The sequence below is a fragment of the Haliotis rubra genome, unplaced genomic scaffold (genome assembly GCF_003918875.1).
Source record: "Haliotis rubra isolate DU_JTF1 unplaced genomic scaffold, ASM391887v1 Scf1237, whole genome shotgun sequence".
In the NCBI taxonomy this organism is placed as follows: domain Eukaryota; kingdom Metazoa; phylum Mollusca; class Gastropoda; order Lepetellida; family Haliotidae; genus Haliotis; species Haliotis rubra.
Window position 1 is genome coordinate 1 of NW_025765156.1, and position 17022 is coordinate 17022.

The 17022-nt window shown below is 42.5% G+C and overlaps 1 protein-coding gene and 1 long non-coding RNA gene across 2 annotated transcripts; one reads left to right on the forward strand and one right to left on the reverse strand.

The window, feature by feature from the left end:
• Positions 1-1849: 1849 nt before the first annotated feature.
• LOC124266184 (polypeptide N-acetylgalactosaminyltransferase 11-like) lies at positions 1850-3820 on the reverse strand. The gene is made up of 3 exons (XM_046700987.1): positions 3537-3820; positions 2429-2537; positions 1850-1922 (listed from the first exon to the last, which is right to left on the reverse strand). Exons 1-3 carry the CDS (start codon positions 3793-3795, stop codon positions 1850-1852), a joined length of 441 nt encoding a protein of 146 aa, XP_046556943.1. The 5' UTR covers positions 3796-3820.
• Positions 3821-6772: 2952 nt separating this feature from the next.
• On the forward strand, positions 6773-7959 carry LOC124266186. Its single transcript, XR_006895657.1, has 3 exons — positions 6773-6889; positions 7640-7721; positions 7921-7959. It is a non-coding gene; the product is annotated as an uncharacterized LOC124266186 (long non-coding RNA).
• The last annotated feature ends 9063 nt before the right edge of the window (positions 7960-17022 follow it).

Genomic DNA, 17022 nt, shown 5'->3' on the forward strand with positions numbered 1-17022 from the left:
TGGCTAGTGTATGTAGACCTTGGAAGACAACCTTCGCGGAGATTGTGGGCTTCGAACGGTGATGGCTTCCGCAGGCGCTCCTGAACTTCTCGAGCGTTGAGGGCTCTGGCGATCGCCTTCTAGGCGATGTAGAACCCTTAGCAGCCAGCGTCCCTCGCGAATGTCTGGAGTCAGTGTCCCGATCCGACATATGAGCGCTTGCTTCGCGGACTCCTTCCTTCGTGCATGACAAGGTGCGTGCTCGGCGAAGCGCTCCTTCTCCAGAAAGCCTCTTGCAAAAGGTGAGGCTCTGGCTCCTTCTCGAGGCTGACCTGGGATACCTTATGCAAAGAGCTCACCCGGCAGGGTGGCCGAGGAGGCGTCTATGGGCCAGAGGCCCTCAGCGAAGCCAAGCGGGCTCTGAGGCCCTGTATGACTTGATAAGGGGTGGGCTCTGAGGCCTCTGTAAGCCGTAGCGGTCTTCCATCACCCTCATTATCTGGTTGATCAAGTCGTATGAAGCAGTCTGCGTTGATGAGGGATGTCTCTCTGCAGAGGTGACGGGACCCTCAGATAAAATTTCTGGTGATAGAGTCGGCATCTCCGGTTGTGTGTTCATCTGCGCTGAGGTGACAGTCGCAAAAGCGGGCCGCTTTCTTGGCGAACTTCTGGAATGATAATTGGCATATCAGATCATCATATAATGCTAATTCTGTAACTGGTAAAATATCAGAGGCAAAATTATTAGATTTTGTTGACTTCCCTTTAGATGAAGCTGTAGATCTTCGTGGTATGCGCAATGTACTGAGATGATATATGGATGGTTTCCTCGACTTGGACTGAGAAGACGGCAGCTCTTGAGATGCAGGTCGCTTTTGGACATAGCGGACTGCATCCCACGCTTATCTTCCGAGGAAACTTCAGTATGCCACCAGCCCGTGGCGGCGAGTCCTCAGTCAACAGTTGACATGAAACATTAATTTCTAGATCTATTAGCCATGTTTGAATTCTGTTTCACGGGATTTATCTGCCTTCCGTCTGTAAAGCGGAACATAAATATTTGTCAAAGGCAGAGATAGGTAAATTGATACAAAAATTACGACGAGAATCAAAGGAACATGGAGTAATGCAACTAGGGCATTTTAAATGTGGATCGGTATCAGAATAACGTAGTTTACATTCTGTGCAAATTTTCATTAATGTAGCCTACTGAACAAACACGATGAACCGTGAATAAAACAGCAGAAATACAATTAATAATCAATGCAAATTGAATAATTATACTAGTACTACCTCTATACTAACGTATAAGAGGAACTTAACTAAATATAATTAAAGGATATAGTGTGTTGGGAGACACAGGTGCTCTCAGGTCCAGCTCACTGGGCGAAGAAGGAGAGAGTGAGGCAAATGGGCTTGGGTGGCGCCCTCGTTCCCGCGCTTACAGAAAGGGAGGTAACTCGTGGTGAGTACTAATGAGTGATTTTTTATTGAAGGGAACTTCAATTGGGAGATACAAGTGTTCCACTAGGTTCGCCAGAAGAAGAAGACAAGCAAATAAGCATGAGTCAGGATAAGAAAAAATTATAGATTTCCATAGCTTCAGTTTCTGAAAATGAAGAAAGTCTTACGACTCCTTTTCATTACATTTCATTTTTTTATTATGAACTAGTTTCTTTTCTGTAAACTATGTTTGTTTCCGAGGCTAATTGTTAGTCTACTATCCATAGACTTATCTCCCTTGTCCTTGACCTTGAGTTGACAGTATGCCTACCAAGGTCACTGTAATCATCGATCAGTATGATCTCCTTGAGAAGGTGTTCCGGTGTCCGGGCTATCACAGTGTGTACTGTACGCAGCAAAGGCGGATCTAAGCCTCGTTGATGTAGCAGATGATGATGCTAGCAGTAGGCAGGTTGCTGGAGAAGACGTTGTCACTGCACCTGAAACACGACAACCAATCTCAGCCTGTAAGTCAGGAACAGGATATTACCCGAGTGAGTTATTGAACGGCAGTCTGTAAATAAAGGAGTATGGACCAGACAATAGAATGATGAACAGCATGAGCATCAACCTACACAAATGGGATACAATGACATGCATGTCAACCAAGTCAGCGAAGCCTGACCACCCGATCCTGTTAGTCGCCTCTTACGACAAACATGGGTTAATGAAGAGCAATTCTAACCAGGATCTTCATGGGTCACTTCCAAGTCAGCGAGTCTGACCACCCAATCGAGTTAGTGGCATGGTTTGCCTAAGACCAGTTCTAACCAGGATCACAGGTATATGAGTGAGTGAGTGAGTGAGTGAGTGAGTGAGTGAGTGAGTGAGTGAGTGAGTGAGTGAGTGAGTGAGTGAGTGAGTGAGTGAGTGAGAGTGAGTGAGTGAGTGAGTGAGTGAGTGAGTGAGTGAGTCTGTTGTTAAGAGAACTACACAGCAGCGTCACTGTGCTGTTGTATCACGCATACTGAGGATTCCTGGTGTGTAGGGGGATCGGGTCGAACATAATCCAGTCGGTAAGCTGATGAGGATGTTGAACGCATGGTGGTGGTAACCTGAACAGTCATTGTCAACAGCATTAAACAACAACACTATTAGCAGGGACACAAGAAATGGGTTTCACACACTGTACCCATGTGGGGAATCGAACCCGGGTCTTTGGCATGATGAACAAACTTTTTAACCACCAGACTACCCCACCGGCCCCAACATTGATGGATATACACCCAAGGATTCCCATATTTGGTTAACTTGTTATCTATCCTGCTTAGCAGCCAACAATCAATAGAGAATCTCCTAAAATTCAGATCTTCTATTCCAATATGACACCTTTCTACATGATATCTGAGGACAATGCCTCCCTATGCTGGGGTCACTCCACCTGGGGCAACTGTTGTACAAGGAGCAATCTTAAAAGGCAATCGTAAATGGAGGCAGTAACCCTGAAAAGAATGTTTTTAGGCATGAACTCAGTACACATATGGTAAGGGTAATTCATCGTAACACCAAGACCCAATGTATTTTCATAAACATTTCATGATTACATTTTCGTTTTCGTTTTCTTACCTTGATCAAGTTTGCACTGGTTGGAAAGTGTCTCAATCCTCTGTTTATTTTGTTTTCTTACCTTGATCATGTTTGCGCTAGTCACCAGGTGTCTCAATCCTCCCAATATCTCGTTTTCTTACCTTGATCATGTTTGCGCTCGTCAGGTGTCTCAATCCTCCCTATATCTCGTTTTCCTACCTTGATCATGTTTGCGCTAGTCGTCAGGTGTCTCAATCCCTCCCTATATCTTGTTTTCTTACCATGATCATGTTTGCGCTAGTCGTCAGGTGTCTCAATCCTCCCTATATCTCGTTTTCTTACCATGATCATGTTTCCGCTAGTCGTCAGGTGTCTCAATCCCTCCCTATATCTCGTTTTCCTACCTTGATCATGTTTCCGCTAGTCGTCAGGTGTCTCAATCCTCCCTATATCTCGTTTTCTTACCATGATCATGTTTACACTGGTCATCAGGTGTCTCAATCCCTTCCTACATCTCGTTTTCTTACCTTGATCATGTTTACGCTGGTCGTCAGGTGTCTCAATCCTCCCTAAATCGTGGAGATACTCTAAACTGTACTGGGATGATTTCCCACTATCGTCAGCATCGTCGGGGGGAAGGGGCATTGGAACTCCCTTGTGGGCTCGTGGTCGGAAAGGTCTCGGGCGACGGTTAATGTCGCTGGCATGACGGTGCAACAGGAAGTAGATGATGCAGAAACCGATGATGATGGCGACAGGCAGCTTGAGCTGGCGAAGACGGGGCATCACCACGTGACACCTGTCAGGACTCTGTCATGATCTGGAACATGTGTGCTGTGTTAAGAATATCCCACAGCTGCAAGGGCGGTGGGGTAGCCTAATAGTTAAAGCATTTGCTCGTCTTGCTGAAGACTCAGGTGCAATTCACCACATGGGGGTGAGTGAGTGCTCTAAAACTGCTTGTGGTTCTCTATTTTATGTATATGTGCGTGCATCTATTATACCAGTAAGTAACATAAAGAGTGACCTGAGGCATCAAGACGTGACTTATTGTAAACTCCACATCTGGGAATCGAACCCATAAGTGTGTGGAATGATGAAAAACACTTTTACCACTTGGCTACCCAAAAACAAACACTTGAAACTGCAAACATGTGGCAATTATTGACAGTTACGTTGAACAAAATAAAATCACATATTTTCAAATGTCACGCCCACACGTCTCTGAACCAACAAACACTTGTTGAAACATACTTCAGTACATTAGAGATTTGATGTTGATCGTTTTACATTCAGTCAACACCAACGCCAAGTGGGCTGGTCTCCATCACCGTGCGTTTGGGTATAGCTGCAACGCCCACAGACAGAACTCAGTTTAGAATGTGTGTTCGTTAAGATAAACTTGTCCAATCTCTACACGATGAATACGGAAATAATGAATAGATTTGTATCCGATGCAGCTTCAATTTAATGGATGGAATATCACATAGAATTACATATACGGACATTGTGTAGGATTCTGCAGGACAAGCGAGACCTGTTTCTTTAATTTATATTGAAAACATAAACTGCTGGTGGGTCAATCGATTAACCAAACGAAAAAGTCCACAAGCCTATTTGCCCCTTATATCATCATTAAATATCACTTTGGGGTATATCTAGCACAAGGTTTCCATTTTTTCATTTTTTTCATCTCTGATTCTATACTGATATTTTTACTTTGGTGCTATTTATCCAGAATTAGTATATATCAGAAATTAGTTTTTACAGTGTTTTCAGCGACTACACGTGTAATATCCGGTTATTACTTCCGTCAACAAAAGCACATGGGATGCCGCTCACCCGTAAGAGAAATATTTTCTGGTTGACTTACTCCAGACCTAGGATGCTATGTTGTGTTGATTAAGGCATCAACAGTCAGGCGATGCGAATGATACCATACGTTTACTTGAGACGTGTTTCAAGAGTGTAAAGCTAAAATGGCACAGCATTAACACGTTACGTCACCATGGCCGGCATGGGAAAACTGCAGCTGCTTTGCAAAAAAAAAGATATACCTTACATGGTAAAACGTCACCATATCTTTATATTAATAACTGTTTGTAGCTTTTGTTGTTTGGTTTTTTTAAATACTTTTTATTTAACCTAAACTATTGCAATCATTTATAGTTAGAATGCCATATTTCCGTTTATACATACTGTCAAGTAATGTTACTGTCAATGACTCTGTTTCCACCCCTTGTTATTCTGTTCTTGTAAATAAAATTGTAATTAGCTTCTTCCGACTTCGGACTCTTTGCTGCGCTCATTCCCCACAACGATCAGCATGCTATTTAGTAAGGGGTTTCCCCATTAACCTCATTGGTACCTAACACTGGTGCCATAATAAATGCTTCAGTGATTTGTGTAAAAATACTCCAAAACTGGACCCAAAGGAAAGGAGTAAAGCTATGATCAATAACTGTTGTGTCAAAGTTGAAAGGACCTGTGTAAAAGATTCAAGGTTTAATCATGTTAATACAATGGATAAACAATGAAGGAATACACAGGGATCTAGCTTACACATTAAAATGTTTGACAATAATAATAATTGTGAATAATATCCTTTTTCATGTGCAAGGCACATGCTCAAAGTGCTAACAGAATCTGATTATTATTACCCCAGATAACCCAAGCTGCCTGTTAAGCACTAGAAGGTTAATAGTGATTTTTCCCACTGGTATCCATTTTCTGCTGGGTGAACAGAGGCAATTTTGAACAAACTCACTTGCCTAAGGTTAATGGTGAAATGGTACGCTCTTTCCATGCTATGATAAGTATTGCAGTACAGTGTCTTCAGTTCAGTCCATTTCGGTTCAGTAGATAAGAAGATTAATAATATGACAGCACAAAAACCAAAAATACAGAATTTCTGGAATGCATTATTGTATACCAAACCAAAGGCAAAATACTGCAGTATACCGTTTCACCCCAACCTAACCATGTGCATCACATGTGCTTGGTTGTTGGGCAGGAGTGAAGTCCTAGAAACTCTCAGGAGTCAAGCTGTCACACACACTCACCCATCCAAGGACTCTCCTCACCAAGTTGCTTAACTTCAGCTGATAGTGACCTGAGCTCTATGCTCAGGACCACACACCACCACAGTTGTGTTTCACTGTATATTGAGGGGCTGTGGGGTAGCCTAATGATTAAAGTGTTCGCTCGTCACTCAGAAAACCCGGGTTAAATTCCCCACATGGCTACAATGTGTGAAGCCCATTTCTGGTGTTCCCCCGCTGTGATTAAAAGCAGCCTAAAACCATAGAGGCGTTAGGGTTGCCATGTGCTTAAAACCCAGGTTTGCTTCCCTACATGTGTACAGTGGGTGAAGCCAATTTCTGGCTTCCATGCCATTATATAAAAATATATTGCTGGAATATTGCTAAAAGCAGTGTAAAACTCACACACTCACTTACTCACTCAGTCACTCAATCAGTTACCTTGAGCCTCCTCATGTGATTATGTGTTCAAATATATGTAATACCATTTCTGTTTTCTATTCAGATAACCTGGAAGAAACTGAGATAACCTGTGCACAATTCCAGTAAGATGATTCTTTGAATAAAGATGTTCTGGAGACTCTGCTGCCAAGCTGGAGTAGTCTGTATGGTGGCATACTTGACATTAAAACTACTCCAAACGGAACAGTTTGACACCTTTTCAAATAATGTTGTGTTCCCGGAGTTAAGTGCAGTGTTGAATATATTAGAGACCACAGAGCATGGACATTCATCCGATGCCTATCTAGTCAAAGCTGTGTGGACCAAAGAAGATGACATGGAACTATTTAAAGTTGGTATGGTGAGAAATAAAACAGATGAAAATATCTTAAGTGAAGGTAAATACCCAACTCATTGATTTCTCGCTATTTCTTACATTGTCATGATTATTACTTGTTCCTGATTACTTTTAATGGTTGACAAAGCAGGGCTCCATTAAGAGATGTTAACCTACTTGCACCAGGTGCAACCTAAAATAAAAACCTAGTTGCACCAGACAAATTCCAGTTGCACTGCTTTTATTGCAATGTGTAATGAAAGAAATATGCTATTGATTTATTTAGATGTTTTATTCGGAAGTTTACCCACTCAAAAATTGACTTGCACCCGGTTGCATTTTGTACTTTGTAATATTGGGTTGCACCTGTGCAAGTAATAATCAAGGCACTAAATCGTTCCCTGTTTGAAAGTTGGAATGAATCACTACCAATATTTTTGATTGTAATGGATGGAGAAGCTTGATGAGAATAGATTAGTTTGTACCCTTTTATCCTTGCCTCATATCATCAGATCATTTTGTCCACAATCATCGAAAGATCCAAGTTAGAATTGGTTTTAAGTAACCCATGCTTGTCCTAAGAGGCAACTAACGGGATCTGGTGATCAGGCTCGCTGGAATATTGCTGAGTGCAGCGTTAAACAATGAACAAACAAAATCATCATCGTCATCATCATCATCATCATCATCATCATCACTTACAGGCCACTGTCACCTACCTGGAATATTCATTGCTAAGTGCAGTGTTGAGCAACAAAACTAACAAACTAACTTCACTTGAATTTTACACTATGCATTACTTTTTGGACAGGTATGGCTCACCATGGTTTCAATGAGCTGCTCAGTGAGAGGCTTGGGGAGATCAGACCTATCAAAGACTCCAGGAATACATTGTGAGTTCTGTGCCCCTCCTCCTCCTCCTTATCATCATCATCATCATCATCATCGTCATGATCATGTAGTGCTATATTCCGCATCACTGTCTATCTGTATTTGAATTTTCTGGAGCCTCGTCAGGTTTTCACTGAAGATACTTGTCAGATGGTGTATAAACTAATGTTTATATTGAGACATGGCTTTGTTTGTTGTCAGGTGCCAGGAGCAGCAGTACCCAGAGGACCTGCCCATGGCCCAGCGTGGTCATGTGTTTCTACAACGAAAGTGGTCTACTCTCGTCAGATCCGTTCGAGACAATCCTCATACGGACCTGCAAAGTATCTCCATGAGATCATATTGGTGGATGATGCAAGTACATTTGGTCAGTCAGCATTCTGTATTTTCACTTCTTAAAAATAGTGAGCGAAAGTGAGTGAGTGAGGTTAGTTTTACAAAAGGTTAGTGAGGTCAGTTTTCGCGCAACATAACAAGCATCGATAGGGGGCGAGTCTTCTTGGAGTTCACGGAAGGGGCAAGTGGTGGCGACTATTTTACGTGGTATGCAGAGTTACCTCGCGCATAATTTATGGCTTGGTTGGGGTGGGATGATTTTAGGGGGTGGTGGTCACCATTTTGTTCTGGGGAGCTGGGGTCAGCAAGTTTGTACATAAAAATGTTTTAAATTATGCCTAGAAATTATGAGAAGGGAGGGGGTCACTTATTTTTGTACATAAATTTTAGGGGGTGTCATTCATATGTACATGCTTCTTCATAAAATCATCATCACCCCTAGCCATAAATTATGAATGGTCCTTAGAAGCCAGAATTCTACATTCATGAGTTTGAATAGCACACTCACACTATTTTCTCGGAATTGTTTACAAGTGTTGCAAACAACATCGACCTTCATCACATGGGATCCTTCAGCCATGACCTCTGTGATATAACAGAAATACTGTTGAAGCGATGTTTAACTCAACTCACCTAACTCTGTAGTAACCATGGTAACTATGCACATGATATAACGTGTGATACATCTGCTGCAGACCACCTCAAGGCTCGTCTGTCCAGGTATATACAGGACCTTCGAAGGTGAAATTAGTCCGCAGTACAGAGAGGCTGGGACTGATTCGAGCCAGGATACTGGGAGCTAGGCAAGCCACTGGACAGGTTGGATAATTTAGTTGAAAAGTTAAAATTTAGAGCATTACAAATATTTCAGATTGAGGGGTATTTAGATAAAAATTTATCGTGAAGTAAAATAGAATTATGCACAAGACCCCATCAAACTTGGTATGATTTGGTCTTGCATTGGCACTATCTGTCAGTGTGTTTTTTCATGCCCTGTAATAGGACTTGTCATCTGTACATTGTCATGATGTTCCTTATGAAATTGTGGTCTGATTAAGGCTGTAATGATCCAATAAACTATCGATGAATTGCAATTGTTAAGTCACCAATAGCAAGTGTCGATGGTAGAAACACAAAACTATCGATGCATCGATTGTATGTGTGACTATCGATAGTTTAGTAATTGACTTCTGTTGATCAAATGCATAGCACAAAAATACAGGAAGTATCAGATTTGTTTACTTGTTTATTTAGAGTTATCTGCCCTTGTTACCTCTTAAACAAACTTGATCTGGGTTTCAAGTTTCTTGTTAGTTATATAGACTATAAGCTATAGTAATAGTATGTTGCAATAGACTTTAGCTATTGCAATAGTTGTCTCCACTTCAATAGTCCTCCTAGGTCCTATGATCTTCAGTTTGAATCACAGGATTTGTATGTTTCGGTGAATTGCTAACGACAAAAAATAAATGTTCACCCGCGGTATCATTAAGTATCCTCGGTATTGTTTTTATGTGGCAATATTAAACTAAAGGCACTATATCACACCATGCTTCTCAAGAAATATATAATGGATTTATCTGAATAATACTAACTATCAGCCCTCAGGGTAGCTTCTACCACATGATGTATTCCCCAAAAATTATGTATTTAGATTACAATATAATACAACAAACCAACCAACCCAATTTATGTAGATTGATGCTCATGATGTCGATCACTGGATTCTCTGGTCCAAGATTCCATTGCTTACAGACCAGCCATATAAAGCTGGAATATATTGCTGAGTGCTTCAACAAACAAATAACAAAATACTTCATATTTAGCACACATCCTCGATAATCTCCAGGGTATACATTCCGATAAATCTCCACTAAACCCTGGATGCATCTACCGACTCTCGAGCCAATGATTAAATTACCTCCCTTTGGTGACTCCACATTCTCACAGTAGCCAATCAGATAAGCTGCCGTTACAACCTGAGTGTTGCCAGTGTCAACAAAAAGATAGATGTTGTAGCTGGCTGAAGTTTAATGCTAGTCACGAGCTCTGATTTGGGAAAACATACAGACAAATTGACAGATCTGAAATCTTAAAAATATATGCAAAACTCCTTCTACCTCTTTCAGAGTACCTCTACAACAATTGTGTTGCCAAGTTTAATCAGTCAGATAGTTTAAAGGCGAAAACTCGAGTTTGATTTGTGCGCTCAACTTCCCAGCGTAGACAGCTCATTGGATAAAAAGCCAAAGCGAAGGATGTAATAAAATCATCGGGACCTAGCTGTAGATGCATCCAGGGTATAGTGGAGATTTATTTGGAGACATACCTTGGAGATTGAGGATGATTTAGCACAGTCATTGTTCCTTCAACAAACAAATAACAAACTAATTCATATTTACCACAGAGATTGTTCCTTCACAGGTTTCTGGTGTTTCCTCGACAGTCACATAGGAAGTGAACAGTCAATGGTTTGGAGCCGCTCCTGTCCCGGATCAAGGAACAGCGGACTACAGTGGTGGTGCCAGTCGTGGACATGATTGGCCTTTCGACACCTTCATGTACCGCTTCGTCACTCCGTGTCGCGGAGGATTCACCTGGTCCCTGCTCCACAGATGGGGCTGAGGGCTGCCACCGAATGCAGAAAATATTGATAAACTTATTGATCCCATTGGTAAGTATTACTGGAACTTGACGATGGTGAAGAACAATCAGAGAGTGAGTTTAGTTTCTCGCCACTTTTAGCAATATTCCAGCAATATCACAGCAAGGGGAACACCAGAAATTGGCTTCACACATTGTACTAATCTGGGGAATCAAACTTTGGATTTTCATTGTGGCAAGCAAGCAGCTTTACATGATATGCTTCCACATTCCACCTGTTTAGCGAGATGCAGGACTATAGCATATACATGATCATGAAATTACAGTTGTGTCGAACTCTGATAGCCTTTCGATATCTCGGTTGTCTCGGTATAACATCTTGGTCCCGGCAAAATCCATCATAATTGTATCATCATTTAAGGTCTTTTAACTTTCGATCCGGATGTCTCAATATTTGGATATCTCGATATAACTTGATGGTCCCAACAAAAGCAAAATTACCTTTAACTTTCGATATGTTGCAAAGAAGCTTCGATATTCACCTACCTTTAGGTGGGCAGTATTCCTCTAAGCGGGAAGTTGTTTTCCCGTTTAAACTTTACACAGTGCGCATGAATCAAAAAGGCGTAGTGTGTGTAAACTAATTAGGACTAATTGAGTTGAAGGTGTCAATTTTTTAAACTTATCCTATCTCACGATTTGCACTTCTCTCTTTACGCCTTGCTTGAGAGTGGAAAGTGAATGAGTACTTTCCTGTAGGCCTCTCTTCTTGTCCATACGCCCATGTTCCCCAGGCTGCTCTCCCACGTGACTACCAGAGTGATCATTCTTCTTCTTGTCGCACCACTGTGTGGACATATTGTGAGAGTTCTCAGCTTTCCGTACAAGTTAACATGAGAAATATATCATCGGTAGTTGACCCTAAGTAGCGTAATTTTGCGCACACTGTAACAATATTTACTTCCTCGGACCCTTCTCGTCATGTGTGGGTTGTACTGACCTGTGTTCCTGGAGCAAACATTGTCGGGAATGTGCTCCCTTATCAAGGATTTTTCTAGAGCATATAGACATACTTGCTCCCGTCAGCTGGCAGACAGAGCTCGTTATATGTCAACAGATGATCACCCGACAAACCCCCGCTTTCAACGACCAGTATTAACTGCTGTCGTCGATCCGTGGAATTCCATACATGTCGGTTGGTGATGATTTTATTGGCGCATCATCAGATGTCTACTCGTCGTTCCGCCTCATCAAACCGCTGTTTTGCCAGCTGACTCACACATCCGATCTACATCATCAAATCACTGAACCGATTCACCACACTGAATCGGTTTGCCATACTGAATCAATTCACCAGACCGAACCGTTTCACCACAGCGTATGTGGATTACGACATCGACTCAATTACGCCATAATATTAAAGACTGTTTCTTATCGCCGAAGGGTTCACATCATCGATTAGATTCACAGCACCCGAAGCGGCTGCCTCGCCGTCGCGGCTCTCTTCACGAAAGCGATTACTTCGTTGAAGACCAATTCACCTGTGGCGGAACATTTCACCCTCGCCTCACCGTTTCATCTGATGCGTTCTAAGATCTCTCCATCCACCACTGAACATGATTTAAACGTTTCCGGATTACCAAACCGATCAGATCCACAGTCATGATCAGATCAGATCGCGGACTGATTCAGATCACATCAACGTTCTGGTTCACCACCTGAACCAATTTACCAGCCTGACTCATTACCATTTCACCCAGGTTGAACTTTGCTTCCTATCCTGAACCGGATTCACCTGGCGTGCAAGATCACTGAATTGTCAGTATTCCTCCGAACTTTCAGCATTAAGTCAAAATCCATTCCTCGGACCTTGCCAGCAATTGAGCTTATTCACAATTGGGCGATTCACCATTTTCGTGTTATTTCCAACATGGTGTATCTTACCAGTCCTATCAGAGCCTATGCCAAATGTGTCACGGGATGCCTCCCAAGACTTAACCCACATCGAACCTCATCTTTGTTTTCTTGGTTGAATTTAATACCAGATAACCTATAAGATGCGCAAATTGTTTTGGTTGATTAGACACACACATGATAACATGGTTACTTCCAACCACCTACAGCTACCTAGAGCAAGATACCAGATGTTCTATTGATTACATTCAACATGGAAGGATCGGGACTTGTCAGCACTGGTTTTCCACATCCTCAAGCGAGGTTGAAGTGAACTTGCATCCAGATAGGGACCAAATTTATTAGAACTCTGCTAGTTTTCAACCACGATGCTAGTTTTTCAGGGGTATCTGTGAAGCAGAATTCCACATTATGAAGTGTGGCAAACTCTCATAGCCGCGACAATTTGATTTGTTTATCCGGTTTACGCTACTGACATGAAACTATATGTTTTTAGTCACATAACTTATCACCTTGGCCTTACATTTCAGCTGGTTGAACTTCGAGAGGTAGTAGCTTCCGCTCATGCTTCCACCATGCCAAATCGGTTACATGTTGATGTCAGTAAGCATGATCATCTAGAACATATCCACCTTCATGGCACTTAATGGTCTGGCTGATCGAGAGTTCTCAAAGAGTCCTCAGGCTCATCTCCTCCAGATTTAATCTACCATCCGATCTTCTGCTTTGATGAACCGATAAATTCGACGAGTTCTACCTGCATATGATTAGCAGTATCAGTTTCTAACAACGCGATATGGCATTACTAAGATCGGCTTGCTAGCCAGGGAATGGCAAGGCAGCTCCACTGAGTCTTGTTACTACAGACCTACTCGTAACAAGCGTGCTTGTGCCTCGCTGGGTAAATTATTGCAGATGGTTCCGTCATCTTTGGCTCCCTTTGTTTTACATGATAAGCCAGGTTTCTGGACAGATAACAGATGGGTCAATTTTTGTGCCATGGTACCAGCAATGTGATGTCTTGTCAAACGACCAGCTTTACAACTCAGCCTGAATTTATAGGTTTACCTTCAGCCAAGTTACTTAGAAGGTGCGTGTTGCTCTACTGTTTTTAATACGCTTTCATTAATTAGCGAACGAATGGCGGGACTACTGTTTGTTTTACTGGAATTTTGATGATTAAGAGTGACTATGAAGTGCCCTTGCAGACTTGTCTTGGTATCCGCGAATCAGATACTCAAATCCAGCCTCTTAAATGGCTAGTAACAATGAACGGTACCATTCCTGCTGGAAGTGGTGTGTAGGTTCCAGCAGCCAGTCGAGAGGCTGCTTATCGGTGACAGACAGAAACACCCGTGAGCGGTTTGACTAGCTCAAGCACTGAGTTCAGAGGTCACTGCAGTTATGCATGGACTGTCACCAGGCAGTGATCTACAACCTTTATCACTCCACCCTGTAGAGTATTATTTTGTTAGTAGCGAAACTTTCGAGTGCGCCGATCGTCTGAATTTCTTCAATTCGTTACAATGTGAATGTTCCTGTACATTAACTTTATTAAATCTCTGCGAACATGCTACATTCAGCACTCTGTTAGAACTGACATAGTAGCTGGAAGCTTATTAAGCGTTCTTATAGACAGGAGATATCTTTTTAATCTCATTTCCCTCGATATGGAGATGCCTACGGTACGTATCGATGTTTCATCAGACCATCGGAAGTATCTTAGATTTACTTTGGGAAGGTCATTGTTTACCAATGGAGGGTCACTGCTGCTTGGCATATGTACGGCCCCATGGTTTTACTCAAGATACCCAATCCGATAACAAGCTACCTGCATTGTTAGAAAACGACATTCGAGAAATTCTGCTAGAAACTGACTGTGTTTCAAATGGCAGGATCCAGTCGTCAGCCCCTTCCTCTCCACAGGCACCTCATCTTCAAGTTGGTCCGCGCCAATTACTGGGATACAGCTGCTGAATTGAATCGGGAGGTAACCTGCGACCCGATGGATTTCTTTTTATTGCGGACAATATTCAACCGACCAGGTCATGATGTCTTTGTTACTCAGGAATGAGACAAGATTCAATTACAGCAGCACCTAGATGCTGGTCAGCCCACAACTTTTGGCGAGCTGGCGAAGTTATTACCTACAAGATTGGTTGAAGTCGGCACAGAGAGCGTAGCTTGAGGGGGCCAGCTTTGCTGGCTTAAGCCCTCTTCAAGATGTTTCTCTGTGCCAATACTTTCAAGGAGACTGACAGCCCAAAGGAGGTGATTGCAATCTTCCGCTGCTTCTGTTCAGTCTTTGTTGGTGTCTCAACCAGTGGAATGTTCGCGTTGGAGTCTATGGTGCCCTTCATACCGACTCAACACCTGTTAAAATCCGACACATCTTCTCAAGCTGGGGCACTCTACTTTCTCCATCTAAGTGGCCATATGAAAAATGGTCCTCAGGAGAAAGAGGTCCCCTTCCTCTATTTTAAGCTGTTAGGCATTGGGCGGATTGAACTCACGGTTCTAGCACCTTATACCTGATTCAACTAGAACATTTTGTTTGGTAATTTTGTACATAAACCATCAGGGTTGGTAGGATCAACAGCTCTCGCTGATCTGGTAATCCAGTTTATCATCTAAATCATTCACTCAACACAGTTCTGAATTTTATTTCTGATTTGTGTCTTCGATTCCTTCTGGGACTTCGATTTATCCTCTCAATTTAATTTGAGACTCTGGAGAGTCCGCAACCTCACTTACTGTCCTCTGCTCCGCGAATTAATTCGTCAGTATGAAGTAAGTCATTCCAGATGTTACCGCCCATTGGCGTTCATGCTCCCTCACGTGCCTATACACATCTATGTGATCTTACTGTAGTAAAACCAGTGGAAGTCCGCCATAAGAATGATGTTGTGAACAGAACATTAAAATTGTGAGTTTTCGAGTTCAAAGTACCCTTTCGCCCTCCTCGGGAAGGTGTCTGGCCAGCAGGAGTTGTTTAGGAAGCAGGTGCTTTACAGGCCGATGCTAGTCATTAGACTTTTATTTAGGTGAAAGTACCTTGGAAATTTTAGTAACCGCGACTGATTACACTTGCTAAGCTCTTTGCGTCCTTTCACTTTCATGTAGAGTAGTGACTGAAAACCACATTCTTCGGGAGTGCGATTCCTAGAACGGAATTATTGTAGTAAGTCAATGAGTTCGAACTAACCTCCGCCGCATGTGATGACGCTGGTAGTTATGGGCTGCAGCGTGGATTGCTCCCTACCCGGATGTAGAAGTGTTCAATAATCATAAGCTTGCTGACCTCTACTCTGCAGAGCAATCACATAGTGTAAAGTGAGTCCTTCCCGATTTCCTCATGGATATGTGGTAGTAAGTTCCATAGCTCTGGTGCCGCGCACCTGTTGAATTCTTTGTAGTGGTATGTAGGTAGGAAGTCATGTGGTGTTGTTTTGGTACTGAGCGTTAAACTTGTGCGATTTTCGATTCAGTTTCCTTTCTCCTCTTGAGATGAAATTCGAGGGGCTGTGTCCTCCAAAGGTGCCCCGTTCAGTTACTTCAAGTAAAGTAATTCGCGTATTTGCTCCTGATAAATGCATTGAGTAGGCAAAGGTGACACTTGCCTAGTTGTATTTAACTTCGTATCACGAAGGGTTTCACTGCGACACCACATTTGCTCCAGGAGCACACTCCATGGGCGATGGTTGCACTTCATAGTAGCTGAGGGGTTCGAGGAGAACCCGCCACTGCGATATTAGAGTGTACTAAATGAAGTATTCCGGATCCTGTGGCGAACTCTCCACAGCTGCTCCAAGGCACCCTCCATGGGCGATGATGCTAAATGTAAGCCAAAGTGTTCGGGAGAGCCCATCACTGAAGTAGAGGTGCTACTATGCTGGTCGAATCAGAGCACTCGCCTTGTTCATTACTATCTCCCGGTTGTCATTAGCCTGTACAGAAAGTATATGCTGTCCAGTGCCTTTTGACTAGGGTAATCTGTGACCTGCCGTTACAACCATGGGATGAAGTGCAAATCATGAGATAGAATAAGTTTACAAATTTGAGCATTTTAGAGATAAATTGTATGTTAATATACTTATCCACCATCTCCGCGAGATGAATGCACCAGCCAACCCTCCTACTCAGATTCACGATCTATTGGCTCCACGAAGAATGATCACTCTGAGATCCGTCGATGGAGTAGACAGGGAGCGTGCTGCACGCTGGCGAGGACTAGGTACCTGTCCTATTAGGAGAGCAGCTTCTGGGAACAGGGGGCACTATGGATAAGAGGCCTCCCAAGGAAAGTTCTCATCGAGTTCCACTCAGCGTGAAGCAAGAGAAAGTGCAAACCATTGAGATAGGATAAGTGCTATAAATATGTTTATATTAAAATTTTGATATTCTAATTAGGAAATAATTAGGAAGTACTCCTATTCACAGAATAAACTT